Below are 24,038 nucleotides of genomic sequence, written 5' to 3' on the forward strand. Positions count from 1 at the left end.
TCCTTCCGTCGTTAGCAAGACTCGATGTGCACAAATTTTCCACTTGACCTGAGGCTTCAGAACAACAAAACCCACAGAGCAATAGACCTTCCTTCACCGGTCTTAATGGTCTGATGAATTCTGAGGAGGCGGAGATGTGAATTAACAGCATTGAACCACAATAACCCTGCATGGTTAAGAACTATGAAGAAATCCATTTGAATTTTGATTTTTATCTAGAGCAGAAATGGAGATATACCTCAACACCAGGGTGTAATGTCCATAAATACTGCCCCATGAATCTTTGAAACCCTCCAAACGGCAGAAACATGACATTATCGATCACAAAGTATATTAGGTCAAGCAATTTACTGCAAACTTTGAAATAAAAACGCAAAACCAGCTTGATGTTCATCACGTCCAGCTATTTGTAGCATACAATATTTTACTTTATTTCAGTCCAAACAATGTGTGTTCATAGAATCCCTAGTGTGGAAACAGGCCATTTGGCCCAACAAGTCCACACTGACCCTCTGAAGACTATCCAATCCAGACCCATTCCCCTAACCTATACATCCCTGAAAACTATGGGTAATTTAGCATGGCCAATTCACACAACCTACCCATCTTTGGATTGTGGGAACAAACCCATGTCTATGAAGGGAGAATCTGCAAACTTCACACACAGTTGGCCGGAGGCAGGAATCGAACCCGGGTGCCTGGCACTGAGAGGGAGCAGTGCTAACTTAATAAAGCCAAAGCACAAAGGGATCTGGGAGTGCTAGTCGAGGATTCTCTAAAGGTAAACATGCAGGTTGAGTCTGTGATTAAGAAAGCGAATGCAATGTTGTCTCTTATCTCAAGAGGGTTGGAATATAAAAGCAGAGATGTACTACTAAGACTTTATAAAGCTCTGGTTAGGCCCCATTTGGAGTACTGTGTCCAGTTTTGGTCCCCACACCTCAGGAAGGACATACTGGCACTGGAACGTGTCCAGCGGAGATTCACACGGATGATCCCTGGAATGACAGGTCTAGCATATGAGGAATGGCTGAGGATACTGGGGTTGTATTCGTTGGAGTTTAGAAGATTAAGGGGAGATCTAATAGAGACGTACAAAATAATACATGGCTTTGAAAAGGTGGATGCTAGAAAATTGTTTCTGTTAGGCGAGGAGACTAGGACCCGTGGACACAGCCTTAGAATTAGAGGGGGTCATTTCAGAACGGAAATGCGGAGACATTTCTTCAGCCAGAGAGTGGTGGGCCTGTGGAATTCATTGCCACGGAGTGCAGTGGAAGCCGGGACGCTAAATGTCTTCAAGGCCGAGATTGATAGGTTCTTGTTGTCTAGAGGAATTAAGGGCTACGGGGAGAACGCTGGCAAGTGGAGCTGAAATGCGCATCAGCCATGATTGAATGGCGGAGTGGACTCGATGGGCCGAATAGCCTTACTTCCACTCCTATGTCTTATGGTCTAACTCCTGAGCCTCAATCTTAAACAGGGGGGAATGAGGTTGCAGGAGTTCTCTCTCAGAGTTCACTGACAGGAGGAGCCGTAAAACTGTTAACATTGGAGCCAGAGGAAGGAGCTGGAGCGGGGGATGGAATCGGGCTGAATGGCCTGGTCAGCTCCGGCCCTGGGGGGGGTCACAGGTTTTATTTGTAAAGGGCGGGCAGAGACCAGGCGCGGTTTTGAATTCGCGATTTGTGCCTCAGCGGCGACCCGTCCGCGGGCTCCCCCTCCCCCCCGCGGGCTCCCCCTTTCCCCCCCCCCCCTCCCCCCTCCCCCCTCCCCCCGCGGGCCCCCCCTCCCCCCTCCCCCCGCGGGCTCCCCCTCCCCCTCCCCCGCGGGCTCCCCCTTCCCCCCCCCTCCCCCCGCAGGCTCCCCCTCCCCCCCCCCCCCGGGCTCCCCCTCCCTCTCCCCCCGCGGGCTCCCCCTCCCCCCCCCCCCGCGGGCTCCCCCTCCCTCTCCCCCCGCGGGCTCCCCCTCCCCCCCCCCTCCCTCTCCCCCCCCCCCCGCGGGCTCCCCCTCCCCGCGGGCTCCCCTCCCCCCGGGCTCCCCTCCCCCTCCCCCCGCGGGCTCCCCCCCCGCGGGCTCCCCCTCCCCCCCCCCCCCCCCGCGGGCTCCCCCCCCGCGGGCTCCCCCTCCCCCTCCCCCTCCTCCCCCCCCCCCCGCGGGCTCCCCCTCCCCCCCGGCTCCCCTCCCCCCGCGGGCTCCCTCCCTCCCCCCCCTCCCCCCGCGGGGCTCCCCCCTCCCCCTCTCCCCCCGCGGGCTCCCCCTCCCCCCCCCCCCCCTCCCCCTCCCCCCGCGGGCTCCCCCTCCCCTCCCCCCCTCCCCCTCCCCCCGCGGGCTCCCCCTCCCCCCCCCCCCCCTCTCCCCCCCCCCCCCCTCTCCCCCCCCCCCCCCCCTCTCCCCCCGCGGGCTCCTCCTCCCCCCTCCCCTCCTCCCCCTCCCCCTCCCGCCTTCCCCGCGAGGCCGGCGCCATGGATCTGGAGCAAGAGCCGAAGGTGAAAGTGGCGGCGGCACCGGCCGAGCCGCCCAAGGCCGGAGAAGCGGCGGAGGGTGAGGTCAGCCCGCCGGACAGTACGGCCGAGCAGCCGGGGCCCAGCGGCGCGGAGCCGGCGGCGGTGAAGGAAGAGGGAGAGGAGGCGGAGGCCGGCGGCGGCGGACAGGCCCCAGGCCCAGGCCCAGGCGGACAAGAAGCCGGCGGCGCCTCGGGAAGGTGGTGCCGAGGAAGAGGAGGACGATGAGGAAGGAGACGCCGTCCATCAGGCCAAAAAACTGCGGGTGGAGCCCGCCAGAGACAAAAAGGACAAGAAGCAGAAGGTGGACGAGGACGAAATCCAGAAGATGCAGTGAGTGCGGGCCCGAGGAACAGCCCACTGTCCCCCTTGTTCCCTTCCTGTCCTGTCGGCTTCCAATGCATCCCACCCAATTTTCAAACATTTACACTTCTCATTAGCAATCCACCTAACAATTAACTCTTTGTGAGCTTATCAACCTCTCTGCCTATCCCTTCCCCCCCCCCCCACCTCTCCCACCTCTCCCACTCCCCCAACTCCCCCCACTCTCAGCTCCATCTCCATGTACTGTACTCTCTCCCCCAACTCCACCCTCTAAACAGATTAAATTCCACCCTTCCTCAGCTGCCTTCAGTTCGGACAAAGGGTCAATGAACTTGGAACATTTATTTTGTTTTCCATCTATAAACGTTGCTGACCTGCTTTATTCCTTCAGTACATTCTGGTACAGATCATCTGGTCTCAAAAAACAAATGTGCCAAAACATTAAAAAGCTTTTAGCACTGAAGTTGGCGAGGGTGAGGGATCAGATTATCTGGCAAATCAAACAGCAGATGATTCTGCTCAAGCTGTGCTGATCAAATGATCATAAAATAGTAACTTGGGTTCCAAGTTACCAGTTTTGGTATTAGTGTCGTGGGATTTGATGGATACTGCACTGCTTTATTGATCTTGACCTTTTCATCAATAATTCAATATTGATCATCTCATCCAATTTAAAAGCAAGATTGATACAAACATACAGAAGGAGCTGAAATGGGCCGTTCTGGTCTTTATTCTGCCATTCAACAAGATGACAGCTGATCTGTTTGAATTTCACATCCCTATCTGCCCCTGATAATCTTTGATTACCTTGCCTAACAAGAATCTGTCCACCTCCACTCAATGATACTTAATTTCCACCTCCTTCCTAGCTAGAGAGTTCCAAAGTCTCTCAACCTTAGAAAAAATATTCTCATCTGTGCTCTAAAAGATCAACTAAGTGTCTTAAACAATGGAGTGGATATCCTTCCCGTGTCAAGCTGTGAAGACCATTCAAGATTTTATAAACTTAATCTAAATTGCCCCTAAAGCTGAGTGAAAACATACCCAGCCTGTTCAATTTTTTTTAAAAAAGACACTCCTCCCTATCATCAACCTAGTAAACATTCTCTGAGCAACCTCCAGTGTATTTGCATTCTCCTTTAAACAAGGGCCCTCACTATTTGAGGTCTTATTTGTTTGTGGGAGCTTAATGACATTATCTGACCATGTCACATTTGGAAACTGCATTCTTGGAAGAGTGGGCAATATATGAAACAGAAGGAATGTTGGCACTACAAAATATTATTTGTTCTACTTGAACAATAGGAAACAATCTTAGGATTTTCCTTTGAGTCTGGTTGATAGACAGTGTCCAGAGGTTGGACATGATGTAGTTGACAATGATGACGATCACTGGAGCATCAGGACAGTAACTGACATTGATTGTATATTAACTGCCAGCCAGCAGATGGTGTTTTGTCATGCCAACAAGAGAGTATCTTCAGGTCAGATCATCTACATAGGAACAGAAGTAGGTCATTCAGCCTATTGGGATTGCTCCACTATTTGATCATAACTGATCTGTTTCTCCACTCCATTCTCCTGCCTTCTCCCCATAACCTTTGAACCCCTTATTAATCAAGAACCTATCTACTTCTGTCTTAACTATATTCAGTGATTTGGCCTTCTCAGCCTTCTGTGGCAATGAGTTCCCACAGATTCACCACCTTCTGGCTGAAGAAATTCTTCCTTACTCTGAGGCTGTGCTCTCCTACTAGCAGGAACATCTTCTCCACATACACTCCATGAGGGCTCTCAGTATTCTGAAAGTTTCATTGGGATTTCTCCCACTCCTTCTAAATTCCATCGAGTACAAACCCTGAACCTCAACCACTCCTCATAAGTCAAGCCTTTCATCCCCAGGATTGCCCAGTCTCCTCGCCTGTCCTTCTGCAGGCTCCTTGCTTCCTCAACATTACGTGTCATCTGCAAACTTAGCAATAATGCCCTCGGTTTTTTCATTCAGATTAATGTATAACATGAATAGAACAAAGAAAGTTTACAACCCAGAAACAGGCCCTTTGGCCCTCCAAGCCTGAGCGATCCAAATCCATTGTCTAAACCTATTGCCCAATTCCTAAGCATCTGTATCCCTCTGCTCCCCATCTATTCATGCATCTGTCCAGATGCATCTTAAATGAATCTACCGTGCCTGCCCCTACTACCTCTGCTGGCAACGCATTCCAGACACCTACCACCCTCTGTGTAAAGTACTTGCCACATCTATCCCCCTTAAACTTTTCACGTCTCACCTTGAAGACATGACCTCTCGTTACTGAATTCCTCACCCTGGGGAAAAAGCTCATCTCTATCCACCCTGTCTATACTCTTCATTATTTTGTAGACCTTAATCAGATCTCCCCTTCAATCTCCTTTTATCTAATGAAAACAATCCTAACCTACTCAACCTCTCTTCATAGCTAGCACTTTCCATACCAGGCAATATCCTCATAAACCTTCTTTGCACCCTCTCCAAGGTGTCCACATCCTTTTTGTAATATGGCAACCAGAACTGTACACAGTATTCTAAATGAAGTCCGATGATGGCAAACATACCATTTGCCGCCTTGACCACTCTATCCACCTGTGCAGTCACCTTCAGGGTACAGTGCACCTGAACTCCCAGATCTCTCTGCTCATCAACTTTTCCCGAGGCTCTTCTTTACAGTATAGTTCGCTCTAGAATTAGACTTCTGAAAATGCATCACCTCACATTTGCCTGGATTGAACTCCATCTGCCACTTCTCTGCCCAACTCTCCAGTCTATCAATATTCTCCTGTATTGTTTGACAGTTCCCTATGCTTTCTGCTACTTCACCAATCTTCGTGTTATCTGCAAACTTACTGCACTAAATTTTCTGGGCTGTAAACTTTCTTTGTTCTTTGTTCTATTCATGTTATACATCTGCAGATCAACAATGCCCTCTTCCAGATCATTTATATATACACAAACAACAGTGGCCCCAGCACTGTCCCCTGTGGAACACCACTGATCACCTTTCTCCATTTCAAGAAACTCCCTTCAACTACTACTCTCTGTCTCCTGTTGCTTAACCAGTTCTTCATCCACCTAGCTAGAATACCTTGCACACCATGTGACTTTACTTTCTCCATTAGTCTACCATGGGGAACCTTATCAAACGCCTTACTAAAGTCCATGTATATAACATATACAGCCCTTCCTTCATCTATCAACTTGGTCACTTCTTCAAAGAACTTTATTAAGTTGGTAAGGCATGATCTACCCGCACAGAACCATGTTGCCTATTACTGATAAGCCCATTCTTTTCTAAATACAAATAGATTTTATCCCTCAGTACCTTCTCCAGCAACTCTCCCACCACTGACGTCAGGCTCACTGGTTTGTAGTTGCCTGGAATATACCTACTATCCTTCTTTCTGGATTAGTGGTGCTGGAAGAGCACAGCAGTTCAGGCAGCATCCGAGGAGCAGCGAAATCGACATTTCGGGAAAAGCCCTTCAGGCTCTCTGCCTTTATTCCTGATGAAGCGTGGAGAGATAAGCTAGAGGAGGGTGGGGGTGGGGAGAAAGTAGCATAGAGTACAATAGGTGAGTGGGGGAGGGGATGAAGGTGATAGGTCAGGGAGGAGAGGGTGGAGTGGATAGGTGGAAAAGGAGATAGGCAGGTCGGACAAGTCTGGACAAGTCATGGGGACAGTGCTGAGCTGGAAGTTTGGAACTAGGGTGAGGTGGGGGAAGGGGAAATGAGGAAATTGTTGAAGTCCACATTGATGCCCTGGGGTTGAAGTGTTCCGAGGCGGAAGATGAGGCGTTCTTCCTCCAGGCGTCTGGTGGTGGGGGAGCGGCGGTGAAGGAGGCCGAGGACCTCCATGTCCTCGGCAGAGTGGGAGGGGGAGTTGAAATGTTGGGCCATGGGGCGGTGTGGTTGATTGGTTTGGGTGTCCCGGAGATGTCCCCTAAAGCGCTCTGCTAGGAGGCGCCCAGTCTCCCCAGTGTAGAGGAGACTGCATCAGGAGCAACGGATACAATAAATGATATTAGTGGATGTGCAGGTAAAACTTTGGATGTGGAAGGCTCCTTTAGTGCCTTGGATAGAGGTGAGCGAGGAGGTGTGGGCGCAGGTTTTACAGTTCCTGCGGTGGCAGGGGAAAGTGCCAGGATGGGAGGGTGGGTTATAGGGGAGCGTGGACCTGACCAGGTAGTCACGGAGGGAACGGTCTTTGCGGAAGGCGGAAAGAGGTGGGGAGGGAAATATATCCCTGGTGGTGGGGTCTTTTTGGAGGTGGCAGAAATGTCGGCGGATGACTTGGTTTATGCGAAGGTTGGTAGGGTGGAAGGTGAGCACCAGGGGCGTTCTGTCCTTGTTACGGTTGGAGGGGTGGGGTCTGAGGGCAGAGGTGCGGAATGTGGACGAGATGCGTTGGAGGGCATCTTTAACCACGTGGGAAGGGAAATTGTGGTCTCTAAAGAAGGAGGCCATCTGGTGTGTCCTATGGTGGAATTGGTCGTCCTGGGAGCAGACACGGTGGAGGCGGAGGAATTGGGAATACGGGATGGCAATTTTGCAAGAGGTAGGGTGGGAAGAGGTGTAATCCAGGTAGCTGTGGGAGTCGGTGGGTTTGTAAAAAATGTCAGTGTCAATTCGGTCGTCATTAATGGAGATGGAGAGGTCCAGGAAGGGGGGGGAGGTGTCAGAGATGTTCCAGGTAAATTTAAGGTCAGGGTGGAATGTGTTGGTGAAGTTGATGAATTGCTCAACCTCCTCGCGGGAGCACGAGGTGGCGCCAATGCAGTCATCAGTGTAGCAGAGGAAGAGGTGGGGAGTGGTGCCGGCGTAATTACGGAAGATTGTTCTACGTAGCCAACAAAGAGACAGGCATAGCTGGGGCCCATACGTGTGCCCATGGCTACCCCTTTGGTCTGGAGGAAGTGGGAGGATTCGTAGGAGAAATTGTTAAGGGTGAGGACCAGTTCAGCCAAACGAATGAGAGTGTCAGTGGAAGGGTACTGTTGGGGATGTCTGGAGAGGAAAAAATGGAGGGCTTGGAGGGCCTGGTCATGGCGGATGGAGGTGTAGAGGGATTGGATATCCATGGTGAAGATGAGGCGTTGGGAGCCAGGGAATCGGAAGTCTTGGAGGAGGTGGAGGGCGTGGGTGGTGTCTCGAACATATGTGGGGAGTTTCTGGACTAGGGGGGATAGGACAGTGTTGAGGTGCTCCTGATGCAGTCTCCTCTACATTGGGGAGACTGGACACCTCCTAGCAGAGCGCTTTAGGGAACATCTCCAGGACACCCGCACCAATCAACTACATCACCCCGTGGCCCAACATTTCAACTCCCCCTCCCATTCTGCCGAGGACATGGAGGTCATGGGCCTCCTTCACCGCCGCTCCCCCACCACCAGACGCCTGGAGGAAGAACGCCTCATCTTCTGCCTCGGAACACTTCAACCCCAGGGCATCAATGTGGACTTCAACAGTTTCCTCTTTTCCCCTTCCCCCACCTCACCCTAGTTCCAAACTTTCAGCTCAGCCCTGTCCCCATGACTTGGCCGGACTTGTCCAACCTGCCTATCTCCTTTTCCACCTATCCACACCACCCTCTCCTCCCTGACCTATCACCTTCATCCCCTCTCCCACTCACCTATTGTACTCCATGCTACTTTCTCCCTACCCCCACCTCCTCTAGCTTATCTCTCCACGCTTCAGGCTCTCTGCCTTTATTCCTGATTTTGCCCGAAACGTCGATTTCGCTGCTCCTCGGATGCTGCCTGAACTGCTGTGCTCTTCCAGCACCACTAATCCAGAATCTGGTTTCCAGCATCTGCAGTCATTTTTTTTAACCTACTATCCTTCTTGTAGAGGGGGACGACATGAGCAACCTTCCAGTCCTCCGGCATCTCACCTGTATTTAAGGATGCTCCAAAGATATCTGTCAGGGCCCCAGCTATTTCCTCTCTCGCCTCCCTCAGCAACCTGGGATAGATCCCATTCAGTCCTGGATTTGTCCACTTTAATATCCCTTAGCCATCTTCCCTCCTTATGTCAACGTGATCCAGATTAAACGAACCTCTATCTCTAATCTCAACATTCATCATGTCCCTCTCCTCAGTGAACACTGATACAAAGTAATCATTGAGAATCTCACCCAGTTTTTTCAGGTTCGACATACAACCTTCCTTCCTTATCCTTTAGTGGAATATTTGTAGTCCCAGCACTGATCCCTGCAGAACTCCATTAATCACTAGCTGCCATCCTGAAAAAGACTCCTTTATCCCGACTCTCTGCCTTCTGCCAGTCAGCCAATCCTTTATCAATGCCAGTAGCTTGCCCTTAACACCACGGGCTCTTATCTTATTTAACAACCTCCTGTGCAGCGTCTTGTCAAAGACCTTCTGGAAATCCAAATCGATCATCTCCACTGGTCTCCTTTATCTAACTTGCTTATTTCCTCCTCAAACAGTTCTAACAGATTTGTCGGGCATGACCTACCCTTGATCAAGCTGTGCTGACTCAGTCCTATTTTGTCATGCACTCCAAGTACTCAGCAATCTCATCTTTATTAATGGACTCAAATCTTACCAGCAACTGAGGTCAGCCTGAAGTTTCCTGACTTCTGCCTCCCTCCCTTCTTAAACAGTTGTATTACATTAGCCATTTTCCAGTCCTCATCTGCCCACATGACTCTCTTGAAGACCTGGTATGCTGTTGTCTTCCTTTATGAAAATGGATACAAAATATTTAGTCAGTACCTCTGCCATTTCTTTGTTTCCCATTACTGTTTCTCCAGCCTCACTCCTGTCTACTCCTGCCTCTCTTATATGGCTGGTTGATAACAGATTTATAACCTTCCTTTGTATTTCTAGTTAGCTTGCTCTCAGATTTTGTCCTCTCCTTGCTTATTGCTTTTCACAACACAATCTTGAGTTCAGTTTGCAAATCTCATCCAAAAAATATGGCATACTACATTGAGTGCTGAAAACGTAGTTACATGGTGGGTGGTTAAGAATGTGAATTTCTTTTGAGCTGCATTATGTCAAGGCACCCAAGTTTGATTCCCCTGGGGGTAATATTCTCCCTGTGTCTGTGTGGGTTTCCTCCAGGTGCCCCGGTGTCCCCCCTCAGTCCAGAGATGAGTGGGTTAGGTGGTGTAGCAGTGCTAAATTGCCAATAATGTCCAGGAATGTGCCGTGGGAAACGCAGGATTACAGGGATAGGGTAGGGGCGTGGGTCTGGGTGAGATGCTGTTCAGAGTGTTGGAATGAACTTGATGGGTTGAATGGCCTGCTTCCACGAGGGATTCTGAGTTCATAAATTTAAGTAAACTTTGTTTTTAAACAAACTGTAAAATAATTTGGGGAACAAGTAGTGCAGATAGTTTATATTTAGTATTACTGTGAACAATAACTATGGAATCAATGTCAGTGTTTCTCTTCACCAACTGGTGACAACTCTAACACACCATGCGTGCCACATTTTCAGGATCTTTTACCCTCCCTTTTGTTTAAACAACAGTTGGAAATCTTGCAACATCTCAATTGGTGTCACTAACTCATATGGCACATTGCAAGTCTTAGAAATGGGTTTGTGCAAATAAAAGTTTCTTGTTCCTATTCTTAATCTGTTGCTCCAGGATATTTACTTATTTTCTTCTCTCTGTATTACAAGCTTGATCCACAGCCGTAGCATTGCAAAACGTTACTACCTCATCTGATTGACATAAATCTTTGAAACCTCACTCCTACAGCAAACCAGATTAGGTAGCTAATTCCGTTAATGGATATTAAACGTCGATGAGTGAAAGGCCACAAGGCAAATGGATGTTGTGAACTAATTGGTCAGTTGTATTAAAATGTGTATGCAGGGGGCTGTTCCATGTTTCCTTTAAATTTGGTTCACTTTGACCAATTGTTTTACTAAAAGAATATTCAGAAAATATATAAAGCTGGATTCGCCAAAAGGTGTTTGGATTTTATAGTGCAGTTGGATGAAATAAAACTTAGGAGAAAGTGAGGACTGTAGATGCTGGAGATCACAATTGAGCGTGTGTTGCTGGAAAAGCACAACATGTATTTAAAAAAGTTCTTTTATTTGAACAGGATCTTGGTTTCATCCTTTTCAGAGGAGCAGTTAAACCGCTATGAGATGTATCGTCGTTCTGCCTTTCCCAAAGCTGCCATTAAAAGGGTTGGTTACTCTTCTTCAGTCTGCATTTGTTAGATTTGCTGTCACTGATTTTTAATTTTTAAAAATCCATTCAAATGAATTAGTTTCCATGCAAATACATGCCCATAATTAGAATATGAAGAATACTATCTAAACATTTCAGTGATTGGATTTTTTTCCTCCGACATCCAGTTTTAAAATGTTTAATTGAACCCTTCTTAAATTTGTGTGGCAGCAGAGAAACATTTAAACAAAAACAAAGGTAATTTTCTGTGCTAACCCAATTAATTCAAAGGATATTATTGATCTTGTCCTGGTTATTTTATGACTGGACAGTAAGATTGCAATGTAGAATCTGGGATGTGAATTTTTTCCAGATTTATTGGCTGAGGGAAGAGTAATTTTGTGAAGCAAAACAGATTAGCATAGTATAGACTAGGTATTTCGTTGCTGAGCACTCTGCCCCTTCATGTGGGACATGGATTCAGTTTCAGTCCAGACTTTTGTGTTTTACAGATACAGGGATGGTGATGGCGGAGTGGTATTATCCTATTAATACATGTTCTGGGGACTTAGGTTTGAATTATGCCAAGGCAGACTATAATGTTTGAATTCAATAAAAATCTGGAATTAAGAGTCAAATGATGACTGTCAATTATCAGAAAAAATGCTGTTACAGTAATATCTTTTAGGAAAGAATCTGCTGTCATGACCTGATTCAGCCCACATGTGACTCCAGACTCTCAGCAATGTGGTTGACTCTTGATTGGATTAGGGATAGGCAGTATATGCTGGTTTATCCAGCTGCACCCTGATCCAATGAATTTTTTTAAAAACATGGGTAACTTTATTTTATTGAGTGTGGACTAACTAGAAATATGAATTGGCACATACATGACTATGTCTGACATAAGTTGTACAGTCACACACCAAGAAAGCTGGCTTTGCTTAAAGTAGATTCTGTATTAGGATACCATTGGAATTAGGGGTTAGGGCTTTTTTTACGCTCCAGTGCTAATATCAGTGCATTGAGTTAACACTATGCTAAACATGTGGAGTGTGACCACCCTCAGAATGAGGAGAAAGATTGAGAGACAATCCGTATCTTGTACCTCTTTGCAATGTGCCAGGTCAGTTTCAGAGGCCATGAAGTTGTGCTAGGAGAAAGTGAGGACTGCAGGTGCTGGATATCAGTAAGAGTGTGGTGCTCCTTATACAACATATTTAATTATTTACTGGGAACTGTGTGGCTCCTTTTTAGGTTTATAAAACTAAAGGCCTAGACCAATTTGTCTTCATTTGAAACTAATACTTGGCCATTTTGTTTGTATATTATTGGTAAGTCAATAAAGCAGTTTGGAGTTTAGCATTTTTTGGATGGAATATTTGTTGCATTATTTGTTGCCCTACAGGCACAGGGCCAGATTCATTTATAGTGAGATTTAATATGCATAAAGTATTATCCTCTATTGTAACAAGAGTTCACCCATAGAAAGTGGATTGTAATATAAGGTTAAAGGAGCATTCAATTTGGAAAGAGTAACTGCAGCATTTTAGAAAGCATGCTGGAAGCAATTAGTTTTTAAATGTGTGCTCAAAATTAACTATTCTATGCAACAATAGATGTCTCTCTATAATGGATAATCTTAGACATACATCACATCTCCTAATCCAGTATTTGAGATTTTGCCTGTTCTCTCTTCTAGCTAATCCAGTCAATCACAGGCTGCTCAGTATCTCAAAATGTCGTGATTGCCATGTCCGGTATTTCCAAAGTGTTTGTGGGCGAAGTGATGGAAGAAGGTGAGTTCAAAGAGTAGAGGTTTTAAATGGATCAAGAGCAGACATAACAAGGCCAAATTTCAGAATTTATTTTTCAGTGGTTTGATGTCGGATAGTCCATATTCAAAGACCAGGTATGAGATTAGGTCAAATTTACTTATTCACTTCACTTTATTAATTGTACTGTTACAAAACTAATGCATCTATGATTATTGACGAGAGCATACAAAACCATATTTTTCCTCGATATAAAACATTGAAGGCTGGAAGCCCCAATCCAAAGTACATTATGCCAACTGTACCTGCTTGAATACTGAATTATGCTTGGCATATTCCAATGTTTGTTTGACAATTGTTTTAAGATCAGAGTATAATCTGTCAGGAAAATGTGATATTTGTTGGGAGAAATATATTTGTACATAAAGTCCTGGCTGACCATAGTCAGGTGGTCTGTTCCTCTGCTTATACTCGTGTTTGTGGCGGCTATTAAGTACATAACATGGTACAGGACCTCAGTTACTTGAATGTTCAAGAGGAGATTTAGTCTCCTGAACAAAGCTTTTAGCAAAAGTAAAACAAAGCTCATTATGATCTTCACTGCTTCTGTTGACGTTTTTGAATCAACCCATTCAGGCATGTTATTACACACTTTGAGTGGTATTTGAACCTGGGTGTCCTGGCTCAGAGACAGTGACATTACAAGAACCTTCCCTTCTGTAAACCTTTGAATGTATTTATAGCCCCAATGCCTGACTAATTAAAGAGCGGTGCAAGGATGAAACATGAAAATACTTTAAATATAATTGAAATCAGACGTATCTCAAACTCTGCTGTATTTTTAGAAACCACCTGTGTTTTTCTCTTCTTATGCCAAATTATGTATCATCTTATGAATGGAATGCTGCAGAATAATGGCATTTGTGGAGGAAAAGGTTCAACAGTTGAGTTGTTATTTCTTCAGAACTGAAAGGGGTTTGAAAACCTTTTTTTGCCTGATTCACAAATGCTGAGTTTCTCCAGCATCCTCAGTATTTTGCTTTGATAAGTAGAGAGTAGCATATTCATTCTAACTGCTGTAATGATTGGTTGCCAGAAAATGAATGCACTTCTCATTTTCAGACAGTGTGTTCAATTCCTAGGATTTTTCTCTTCCTAGGCAGAGAAGAAAAAGAGCTCCAGAAACCCGAAGTGCAGAGAGGTCATTTCTAGGAAATGCACTGCTGTATTCCTTTACAATATTCATTCAGGATGTCGGGTGTTGCTGGGGAGGCCAATTTTTACAACCCATTCCCTGAAACGTTTTTTTGTGAAATGAACTGTGATTAACTGAATAATTAAATGAATTTGCAAATGCCTTTCCTGGCTGTCTCCACAAATCTGCCTCTTACTGGGCACTGGTGTTATAAACTTCATTCTTGATGAAGGGCTTTTGCCCGAAATGTCGCTTTTTCCTGCTCAGATGCTGCATGACTAGCTGTACTTTTCCAGCACCACACTCTTGGCTGGGATTTTGAAGCATAGTTATGAAGGGATTACAACAATTGCTGAGCATCTTATTTTCAAAATGCCTTTCTTATTGCTTTAGGTTTTCAGTATCTTATGTGTCCAATTGTATACCACATATTACTAAGCAACACTTTTTTTGCCCCTGGCTATTGTTTGAGGACATAAATACATTTCAAAGGTCTACATTGCCTAATTGTGAGGAGTCTGTGTGGCTAAAGATGAACATCTATCAGCTCCATCTCCCAGCCTCACCTCTTTTCTCCTGTCGGACCACACCACCCCTGCAATTATTTCCATGTCAGTGCTAATTGGCAGCTTAGGAACATTGTATCAGCTCTTATGATTACAGTACTGATTCATAGATCCTAAACTTTCCAGCAAATGCAATCAGTAGAAACCAATAATGTGAGAGTGCTATCAGAGAGACATTGAATGTACAGGTGTAAGAATGACTAGATTGCAGGAAGGAGAGTTATATAAACATATCACTAAAAGGATGAGAAATAATTTTGCTTCGTCTGTGCCATAGAGTTAAAGTGGTATCTATAAAACTTAGTTGGAAAAAGTGAATTATGAATACCAGTTGAATTAATTTGACCGCTGAACTATTCAGGTTTTAGGCATCTATGAATCCTCTGGGATTCTGGATATGATCTACAGTAGAATGTTTTGTTTAAATTAATTGTTTTGACTTTCTTTTTGAAAAAGCTCTGGATGTCTGTGAAAAATGGGGAGAAACTCCACCTTTACAGCCAAAGCACATGCGGGAGGCAGTGAGAAGACTTAAGTTACGCGGACAGATTCCAAACACAAAGTACAAGAAGGTTACATTTTATTAACAAGAATCCACCATTCGTGAATATTCAAATCTATACATATTATGGCAATGTACATAGAATATTTTGACTTATTGGGGGGGGGGGGGGAGAAGCTGGTTTTCCTTCTCGATTGACCAATCTTAAGTACTCTTACTTGAAACAGATTTCAAATTATTACTTTACTCAATGTTTTCAAATTTGAATAGGAACCAGAACAAATTTTGTGGTAAGCAATTTTCTGGAGTCTATTAAATGTTCAGCAGGCTGTTGAATTTAGTATATTGAATCTAGTATATTGAATCACATTCCCATGCAGCAGACACTTAATCTCTCACCTATGCCCAATTGCCAGTGTCTACTCCTTTACACACAGCCACGGAACGAGATCCTAAAATCAGCTGTTTAATTTCTCTATTTAGATGGCTGAAAATTTGTAAGTTTGAAAACTACAAATTGGATATGATTGTACAAAAAAACTAAACTGCCAAGTGTTTTGGATAAAATCAGTTGAGTTACATATTTATGTACTGAAGTAACAAACAAGCTGTTTGGTGTTTGTTTCTCCTATAAGTCATGTATAGTATTTCATTGTTTGAGGTTTTGTACAGATAAGAAATCATCTTGATAATAAAGCTCATACAAAATTATCAATAATAGCATGAATATTAAGTATCTGCTGGATAATGTGTGCAATAATATTCATAATTTCCATCTAAGATGGATAATAAATGTGGAATAAAATTATAAATGCCTTGGATAGGCATTACACTCTTAAAAAAAAATTAAGAATTTTGTCTTTTTGTTCCAGGCTGCAATTATATTAAATACTTACTAATATCTACTTTAGATCAGTTTATATGAAGTGCATTTTAAATACTGTTATGACTAACCCAACACTTGTGAATAAATTTGAAGTACAGCACAGTTGCAGAAGGGAAAGTGGATAAGTTTTACTTAAATAGAAACAAAAAGTAGGCAGTTTGATTCCTTCATCCAACTTTCTTGTACATCTTTATAAAGAACTTTGTAAATTTGTCAAACAAAATCACTGACCCTACTTGATCATTTTACAATTTTCTAAACTTCTTGTTTTTGTTTCCTTAATTCCCTTCCTTTTCTTTTGTTCGCATGAACGAGTTGAACTGAAGGGTCTGTTTCCATGCTGTACAGCTTACAATATTACCATAATGGCTATCATACTAGTTTACTTCTGTTTTATCATTTCATCTAAACCAATATTACATGTAGAGAAATTGGTCTTTTAATCATTTTCTCTTCAGTGATTATTTGTTGGTGGATTCTTTTGTAATTTCTGTTCCTTCCTGTCAAACTATGGTTATTACCAAATCAGGCACATGTATTTCATCTTGTTCATTCCTTTTCTACTTTTCCTTCATTTGAAAAATTTAGCAGAATCTGTCATCTTTATGAAATAAAATGTAACAGGAAGCTTGTTTGACTAAATAAAATTGCATCAATCCAAAGATACCTTATGCAGTAAGAGCACTCCAGTTACATTTAATGAATACTAAAGAAGTTATTTCAACAACCAGAAACAAATGTATAGATGTTAATTTATTTCAAAAAATATTTAACAATACTGATTCACAGAACCAGCCAGCCGGTCAGTCATCAACATATATAATAATAATGACTGAAAATGTGGAACTGAAAATACAGAATTTCAACATAAATGCCTCAAACACACATTTTAAACCACTTTACTGGTAGTTTTACCACAGTGTTGCAATGCTCATGCATTCTTAACTGTACAATATGAAAATACTTTTGAGCAAGAAGTTGGGTGTGCCTTTCACTCAAGCATAAACGGTTTAATCAAGTTTCAGCTGTTTACATTACATTTAGTTGTGACTTCTAAAGACTTCTGTACATCAGTTAAATTACACAAATGAAACCTGGAATGATTAAAACAAGTTTTCATTACTACATTTGCTTGCACTAGACTAAGGCATTGGAAAAATTCAGTATTACAACAGTGAAGAGATGCTAGCTTCTGGTACTGACAAGAAATGATCATCAAAATACAAACAGCAGATCATCAATCCTTTCCACAATCACAGTAAAAGAGCACCAGAAAGATCAAAGGGGCAAGAAGTAAAATTGATCATACAAGTTCTATCTGCAGTTTTACAAATGTATGGCACAGGAATATTATTTTTAAATGTTCTAAATCTCAAAAAAAAATGAATGAGAGAAATTGACCTGAATTTAAAATGAATAATAAAAAGTTTGCAGTTGTCCCAGTGAAGTCATTACATTATTTAGCAAAATGAGAGAGATGGACAAAGAATAGATAGGAGAGGAGAAGAAAGTAACTGGAATTTAAAGTAAAATAATCACTTGAAACACATGCATATTTTGATTGGCATTTTAAGTTTAGAGTCTTGGGGTCAAGTTCTTCCACATGCTCAGAGCCAAGCTCAGTTTGAACATTTGGGCCACTGCACTGGAGGTTTGTATTTTGGTGCGGTTTTCAAAAAGCATGTCAAAATTACATAGTCTCTGAGAGGAGACACAAAATGTTTGCACATATTCGGTTTATTTCACTAAAATGTTTTTTGAAGTAGTTTGTGCCGCCTCAAACTTTCTGATGAAGTTCTAATTTAAATAAACTGCAATTTTAAAAGCAAAACAAAGTGTGGCACACATTAATAGTTGTACATATTGGAGAGGATTAACTAGACCAACAATTAATATGCAAGACATATAGAAGGAAAGTCAGAATTTAACACTTCAAATTTACTAAATCAATTGTGCTTTTGTATAGATAGCGCATAATATAGCATTGGATTACAAAAGTCAGTGGCAGTATTTAAAACAATTCTGCTAAATTTCAGTCCATGCACACAAGAAAATACTTCACTCAAGCAAATAGTAGAGTTCAGTCCTGGCTGTGACATTGTTTAGAAGACTTTTGACTGCCAGTAAATCAGTATAATAATCCATAAGTCCTTGACAAATTAGAGCAGGGTGGTATTACTAGGTCAGTGTATGGTGGCAGAATATGCTGGTGCATGGGATATATCCACTATTCTTCAATATTCAGTGTTCATGGGGAAATGTTGTTCCAAATTGAGGGAGGAACAAAAAGTTAAAAGAAAAAAGTAGCCAGTCGTGCCAGTGAGGGGAAAGAGGGTAAGTTGTAAGATCAGATGGATGGTAAGAGACATTTAGATCACAATAATTTGGCTTTGAGAGTTATTTTAAACAATTCAATATGAAGACTTGTGCATGTTTTGATGGAGATTAAAAAGTTACTTATGGACGCGTATTGCATTCAGAGACCCGTTTACAGAATATAACACCAGTAATGCTACAAAATGAAGTAGTGATGTGTTAAAGGCAGATTCATTATTTCTGGTCAAGGATGAGAATGTCTTACTTCACACCAAGCAATTAATGATTCATTAAGAGATCCACCAACAACTTTGTTTCACAAAGTGCAATAGTCAAGGATGTAAAGCTTTACATTGCACTGCAGGCGGGAAAGAAAAAACTAGTACAATGATATTTTACACTCTTAAATACCAAATACAGCGAGATGCTCTTTTGCCTCACATGGACTGTTGAAATGAAATCAGAAAAGAGTGACTCATATCCAAGTTGGGAATCAGCATTTCAAAGCCACTATAGTTAATAAATAGGAGTAAGTACTCACTTTACAAGTTGCTCAAAACAGAATAATTACGTATTCAAAGTTCGTGCTTTTTTAGTTACAAGTAGAAAAAGCTGGAAACAGATAAACTTCAAATTAACAAAAGGTCAAAGCCAAAAAATTGTGTTCAAAGAGATGAATTACAAAAATAGACGGTATTTGTATTCCACATCTGGGATTTAATCCAAGTAACAAAAGAATGGTTCAGTAATAAATTCAAGTTGGCAAGACTACTTTGTTATTTAACGTTTAAGATTTGAAACAGACACTCCTTTCTTACACAGTCAGTATTCAAATATGCTATCAGGCACAATGTAAACACAATGAAAAAAATTACTTTGTTCAGTGTTAATACAAAATCACTGGTTTAAACCAGGAGGTTCCAACCAGTGAAATTCCACTGGCTGCAAGTTACTGTGGTTAATACTGCTATTAGATTAGTTACTTATTCAGACAACAAACTGCAAGTGCATTTCAAAGTTAGCTGTTGCATCTTCCAATCCTGACTACATAGCTCTTGGTAGACAATGATGTCCATGTTTTTAAGCTTACTTCAATATATAGAAAACTGAATTTGCACAAAAGAAAAGAAATTCATAAATCTATTTATCAAATTAATTAGTTCTTTCAGTGTCACAGATTGAGCCTGATGAATGTAAATGGCAATTGCTATTTCCAACCTCATTTATGAGTAACAGGATAGAGAATGGTGGTTTATCCAGCTCAATTTTCAGATGAGAAGCAGATTTACAGTGTGGGAATGCAACTCAAATCTGAAGTGAAAAAAATGGCAAAACTGTGACAACTGGCTAACATCTAGTTAGAGATTTTGTCTCCTTTATTTACTACACTGCAGCAGTCAGGAGAGCACGCTACTTCAAATAGTGAGCTCAAGTAGTGACAGCTCAGTTCTAAAACACAATTTAGTTGTTCAAGATTCTTCACCTCAACAATGTAACAGAAAGCTGAGCTTTATAGAAGAGTACTGCATACCCCCCCCAAAAAAAGACAAGAAATTTGTATTCAGTATGGCCAAGCTGAAAAGTCCCACTTCTAAATCACAGTGGTTAGAAACAGCTTATTTGTGGAAGAATGGACAGTGGACAGCAACAAAGAAAATTAGAACATTGTTATCATTCCAAAATAGTGTTTTGCTCTGTAGTCACCTGAGCAATGAAATACACCCTAGGAATAGGAAAATGAGATCATGGGCTTAAGAGGTTTCCGCAAAGAGGAACAAAAACATAATCTAAAGTAGTTATTGTGCAACGTGAAAAAAACTTAACTTCCAACACATTCATAGCCAGCATGGCTACATAGGCACGGCATCCTTTCAGTCTTAATACAACACTATAACGTTCACACTATCCAAGCACAAACACCACATTCCCCCCAATACCAACCCAAACAGCCACTCATGTGAGCCAAGACATTACCTGTCAATAAGTTACTCAGCTTTTATGGAATCTTAGAGAAGCACACAGCACCCAACATCATCACGCACACACTTTCATTAGAGTCAAGCTGAGAAAGGAGTACACACTGGAGCTCATTTCTTTCTTTCCCCACCCAGTCAAAAATATGATGAAAATTCATCCGCAGTTTGCTAAATTGGTTCAGGTTACAAATTCTTCAACTTGTTTCATCGTAAACAATAAAAATATTTTGCCAATTCTGATTGTGATGTAACACGAATTAAGTTACAGTACCTGTTACAGTAGTACGAGAATGAAAATTAGGTAACAAAAAAAAAAATGGTCACTGTCTCTAACCCCCTCACATTTATTTTAATAGCGAATAGTGACTTTCCTCTTCTATTGTTCATCAGTTGGAAATTGATCCAAACATTTTGTTGGCACTTCAAATCTGAAGGAATGCTTCATCCTGGAACTTAATACTAATTGTGGAACAAAACAGTTTCGGTGAAGCTCTAATGTAATAAACTGACAAAAATAAAAAAGTCAATAATTACTGTAGTGAGAAGTTCAGTTGTTCCAAACTTGCTGAAAATATTTGTTGATTGTGTAATCAACCAACAGTCAATTGAAACAGAGCAGGCAGGAGCACCACAGAATATCTAGCTAGTCAGAAATCAAACATATCATAGTCTTGTGCTTCATAAGAGGGTGCCATTTTTTGGCAACACCTAATACACTTCAGGATAACTTTTAATCCAAGTATTGTCCATCTAAAGAGGCAGTTCACCCTACACTTACTATAGAACAAGTTTGAATAACTTTATTTCTACTTCAACTTGATGAAAGTGGAGAGATTCTGGTGTTCTGATTCTGGACAGGATATGGGGATACAGTAACTAGGCCAAGTCTCACTACCTGCAAGAATGAGTTCCCTATACAATTTGTTGGCCAGAGCAATTTTGACTCCCAGGATTTTGGAAACAGATAAAACCCAAAGCATCCTGGAGGAGGTTGGAGTGCTGCTGTATTTTCATAAAATGCTCAGGCAGCAATTAATGCTGATTTCAGAGATTCATAACTATTTAACTTGCCCACATTGGTAAAGAAACTAATCTACAAAGGTGATTAGTAGGTTTTTATCTTTGAAAAAAGATAAGTTGGTACTCCAACATGCACTGCTCTCAGAACCCCAAGGAAACAAAGAACAGTCTCATTTAACTCCATTGAACAGTTATGTTTTAAGATTACAGAAACAAAATCACAATTTGAGATGGCAACTTATTCTGGGAATAACTGTGGATATCAAAAAAAAGGGGGTTGGGTATGCACTGCAGTACCCAAAGTCAAGACTTGGCCATCGTGTATCAAACAAAAGATTCAGAGTAGCAAGTCAAGCTCAACATCTGTTATCACAATTCAACTACCGATTCAGAGTATCTAATGAGATGTAGGTTAAAAAGAACTTGCTTCCATGAAGAAATTTGGATCATGAGCAATAATGTTTAGAAAGATTATTAGTGAAGTGACTGAAGTAGGTTGAAAGTACCTAAATGTACAGTACAGTACATACATTTGCCTTTAACCATTTCCTATTTTACAATGTAAATGTTTACGCCCTTGTGTAAGGATAGCAAAAATTTGGACAGTAGTGTGCTATACCTCAGATAGCAAGCACAACATTTGTTCAGCACTGAGGTTAGAAATAAAATTATTTACACTAGCTTGCTGGTTTTACTTGGCAAGTGTTACAAGTAATTCAAAGTACCAATGTTGCATTTTGTCAAATTTAAATTTTAGCAGATTTTATCAAAGTACAAAAGATCATTTGCACCTAGAGTTTTTTTGGGGGCAAAAAAAATAGAAAGACCAAAAAAGGAGAAGACCAAGTAACAGTGTGAATGCTGGATTACACCAGAAACCTGATCAATGTTAAGCTACAACAAGTCAAGTTGTAGAGAAGCTGATTTCCCAAGATTTTCCATCATTGGTCCTACCCATGGTGGAGTGTGCAATGATCATTAACTAGATGGTGGATAAGAAAATTTGGCTGAAACGATTTATGATGAAGCAGTGCAAACCAATTTGCATAACAATTATTCAGTACCTTAAACATACTGCTGTCCAGCCCAAAAGGAAGCCCTTCACAAGGGATTCTCACCAAAGCAGATTAGTTATATTGTTGTCTACATCAACAGTTGCTCATAATTGGGAAGACTGGAACACTCAGAGATAACTCCAAAAGTTAACAATGTAAAGAGCTCAAAATATTCTTCTTTTTAAAAAAAAACTGTGTTTCAAATTCATTGGCTAGTTTTTATTTTGCTGGCAAAATTTGCAACAATAGCCAAGAGTACACCGGAACTGCTTCACAAGTTCTCCAAAAGCATACTTGCATGGCAGTTGTCAGAGGTTGCAAGTGATTTCAAAAGGACCTTATAAACCAGCTCTTATGTAAAATGTGATTAATATATACACAGAATATAAATTAGGGAGCACAAGGTCACAAAGATGCACCTTTAGTTAACTTGCTGGTCCTGAATTAACAATACTGGTATCATTCAGTTGCTTGTATCAGAGTAAACCAACATTCCCAGTCAGTTATACACGCTACTAATTCAACATTCCTCTCCATTCTTCATTCAAACACACCAACCAAAACTCTGCTGCTATCAGAGGCCTCAAGCAGTAATACTTGCAACCCATTTATTCCAGGCTTTTTTTTTAAAAAGGAAAGGTGGTCATCAATTTAACAATCTGAAGTTATAGTGCAATCTTATAACCACCATAATCACACTTCAAAAGTGCTGTGTGCAACAACCAAGATATTGCCATCTTGACAAATTAATACAAAATATCACTGGAACTCAAGAAAGGTCTCTTCTGCACAGATTGACAGACCTTGCTCTTGTAACCATTGCTGCTGGACTCACTCGGTAACTCAAGTTTTATGCTGATCTTTCCAACAATCAATCAGAAAATACTTTGTTCTTATCAGTGTGTGTTTGCCCTGTTAGCAGCAGCAACAGTATGCTGGGCTGTAGTCACTGTCAAAGCTTAAAGTCAGGATTCAGTTTCTTGACTTCTTGCAGCAATCTCTCCCGATCTTGATTTGCCTTGGTCAAAGCTTCCTTCATGCTGGCAAGTTCCTGCCTAAGGATTTCATTCTGCTTGAAACAGAAAAATACCCAGTAATGAGCACTATTAATCAACTTGGAAGAGTCAGAGCAACAGAAGTGTTAACATGCAACAAGTGTTAAAACCTTGCCCTCTAGAACAATGAAACAGTGTTAACAATCTACATTTTCTCAGGACATGGACTTTGCATAAACCACACTTGGTGTTGAGGCAAGCCATCACTGCACATTTGAACACCAAATTCCCTCTAGCTTGAATGTTAGTACTTGGAATTTTACTAACGGAAAAACAGAGCAGGCACACAGTCTTACCAGCATCAGGTTTGTCTTGTATGAAACAGAATTTCTGTTGTTATAGCCAGACAAATAGTCACACCTGCTCTTTCAATAACCTCTTAACATGTAAAATTGCCTATTGCTGTGAAAAGACATTTTGTTGGAGATCTTTGTCTTGTACTCCAGGCAATTAATAAGAAACATCAACTTAAGGGAAAAACTAACATTTATACTGCATGACAGGAAACTGATGATTGACCCCAGCAAGTGGGTTATAAATGAGAGAAGCATTACTGTGCAGAATGCATCCATGCAACGATTCACAGTTAACCTCCTGGTTTGTTTACATTTTAAACTAGCTAGTTAAAACTCTTTGCCCTGGAAAGCAAACCAATGTCCTGATCAATGAATA

At 42.0% G+C, this 24,038-nt stretch overlaps 2 protein-coding genes across 3 annotated transcripts in view; one reads left to right on the forward strand and one right to left on the reverse strand.

Moving 5' to 3' along the window:
- The first annotated feature begins 2,446 nt into the window (after nt 1-2,446).
- Nucleotides 2,447-16,178, forward strand: taf11 (TAF11 RNA polymerase II, TATA box binding protein (TBP)-associated factor). The gene is given in 5 exon segments (XM_072563320.1): nt 2,447-2,650; nt 2,652-2,837; nt 10,950-11,037; nt 12,723-12,819; nt 15,013-16,178. Coding segments are annotated over 5 exon segments (687 nt in total). The 5' UTR covers nt 2,447-2,465; the 3' UTR covers nt 15,144-16,178.
- Nucleotides 16,179-16,736: 558 nt separating this feature from the next.
- The window catches only part of bltp3a (bridge-like lipid transfer protein family member 3A), a 125,088-nt gene continuing 117,786 nt past the window's right edge, over nt 16,737-24,038 (reverse strand). The window contains exon 21 of one of the 2 annotated variants that reach the window (XM_072563302.1): nt 16,737-23,380. In XM_072563302.1, the coding sequence (XP_072419403.1) occupies nt 23,264-23,380 (117 nt within the window). In that variant the 3' untranslated portion in view covers nt 16,737-23,263. Of the gene's footprint in view, nt 23,384-24,038 lie in introns of both variants that reach the window. The other variant, XM_072563301.1, reaches the window with a different exon arrangement.

Source organism: Chiloscyllium punctatum, chromosome 45, assembly GCF_047496795.1.
Source record: "Chiloscyllium punctatum isolate Juve2018m chromosome 45, sChiPun1.3, whole genome shotgun sequence".
Classification (NCBI taxonomy): domain Eukaryota; kingdom Metazoa; phylum Chordata; class Chondrichthyes; order Orectolobiformes; family Hemiscylliidae; genus Chiloscyllium; species Chiloscyllium punctatum.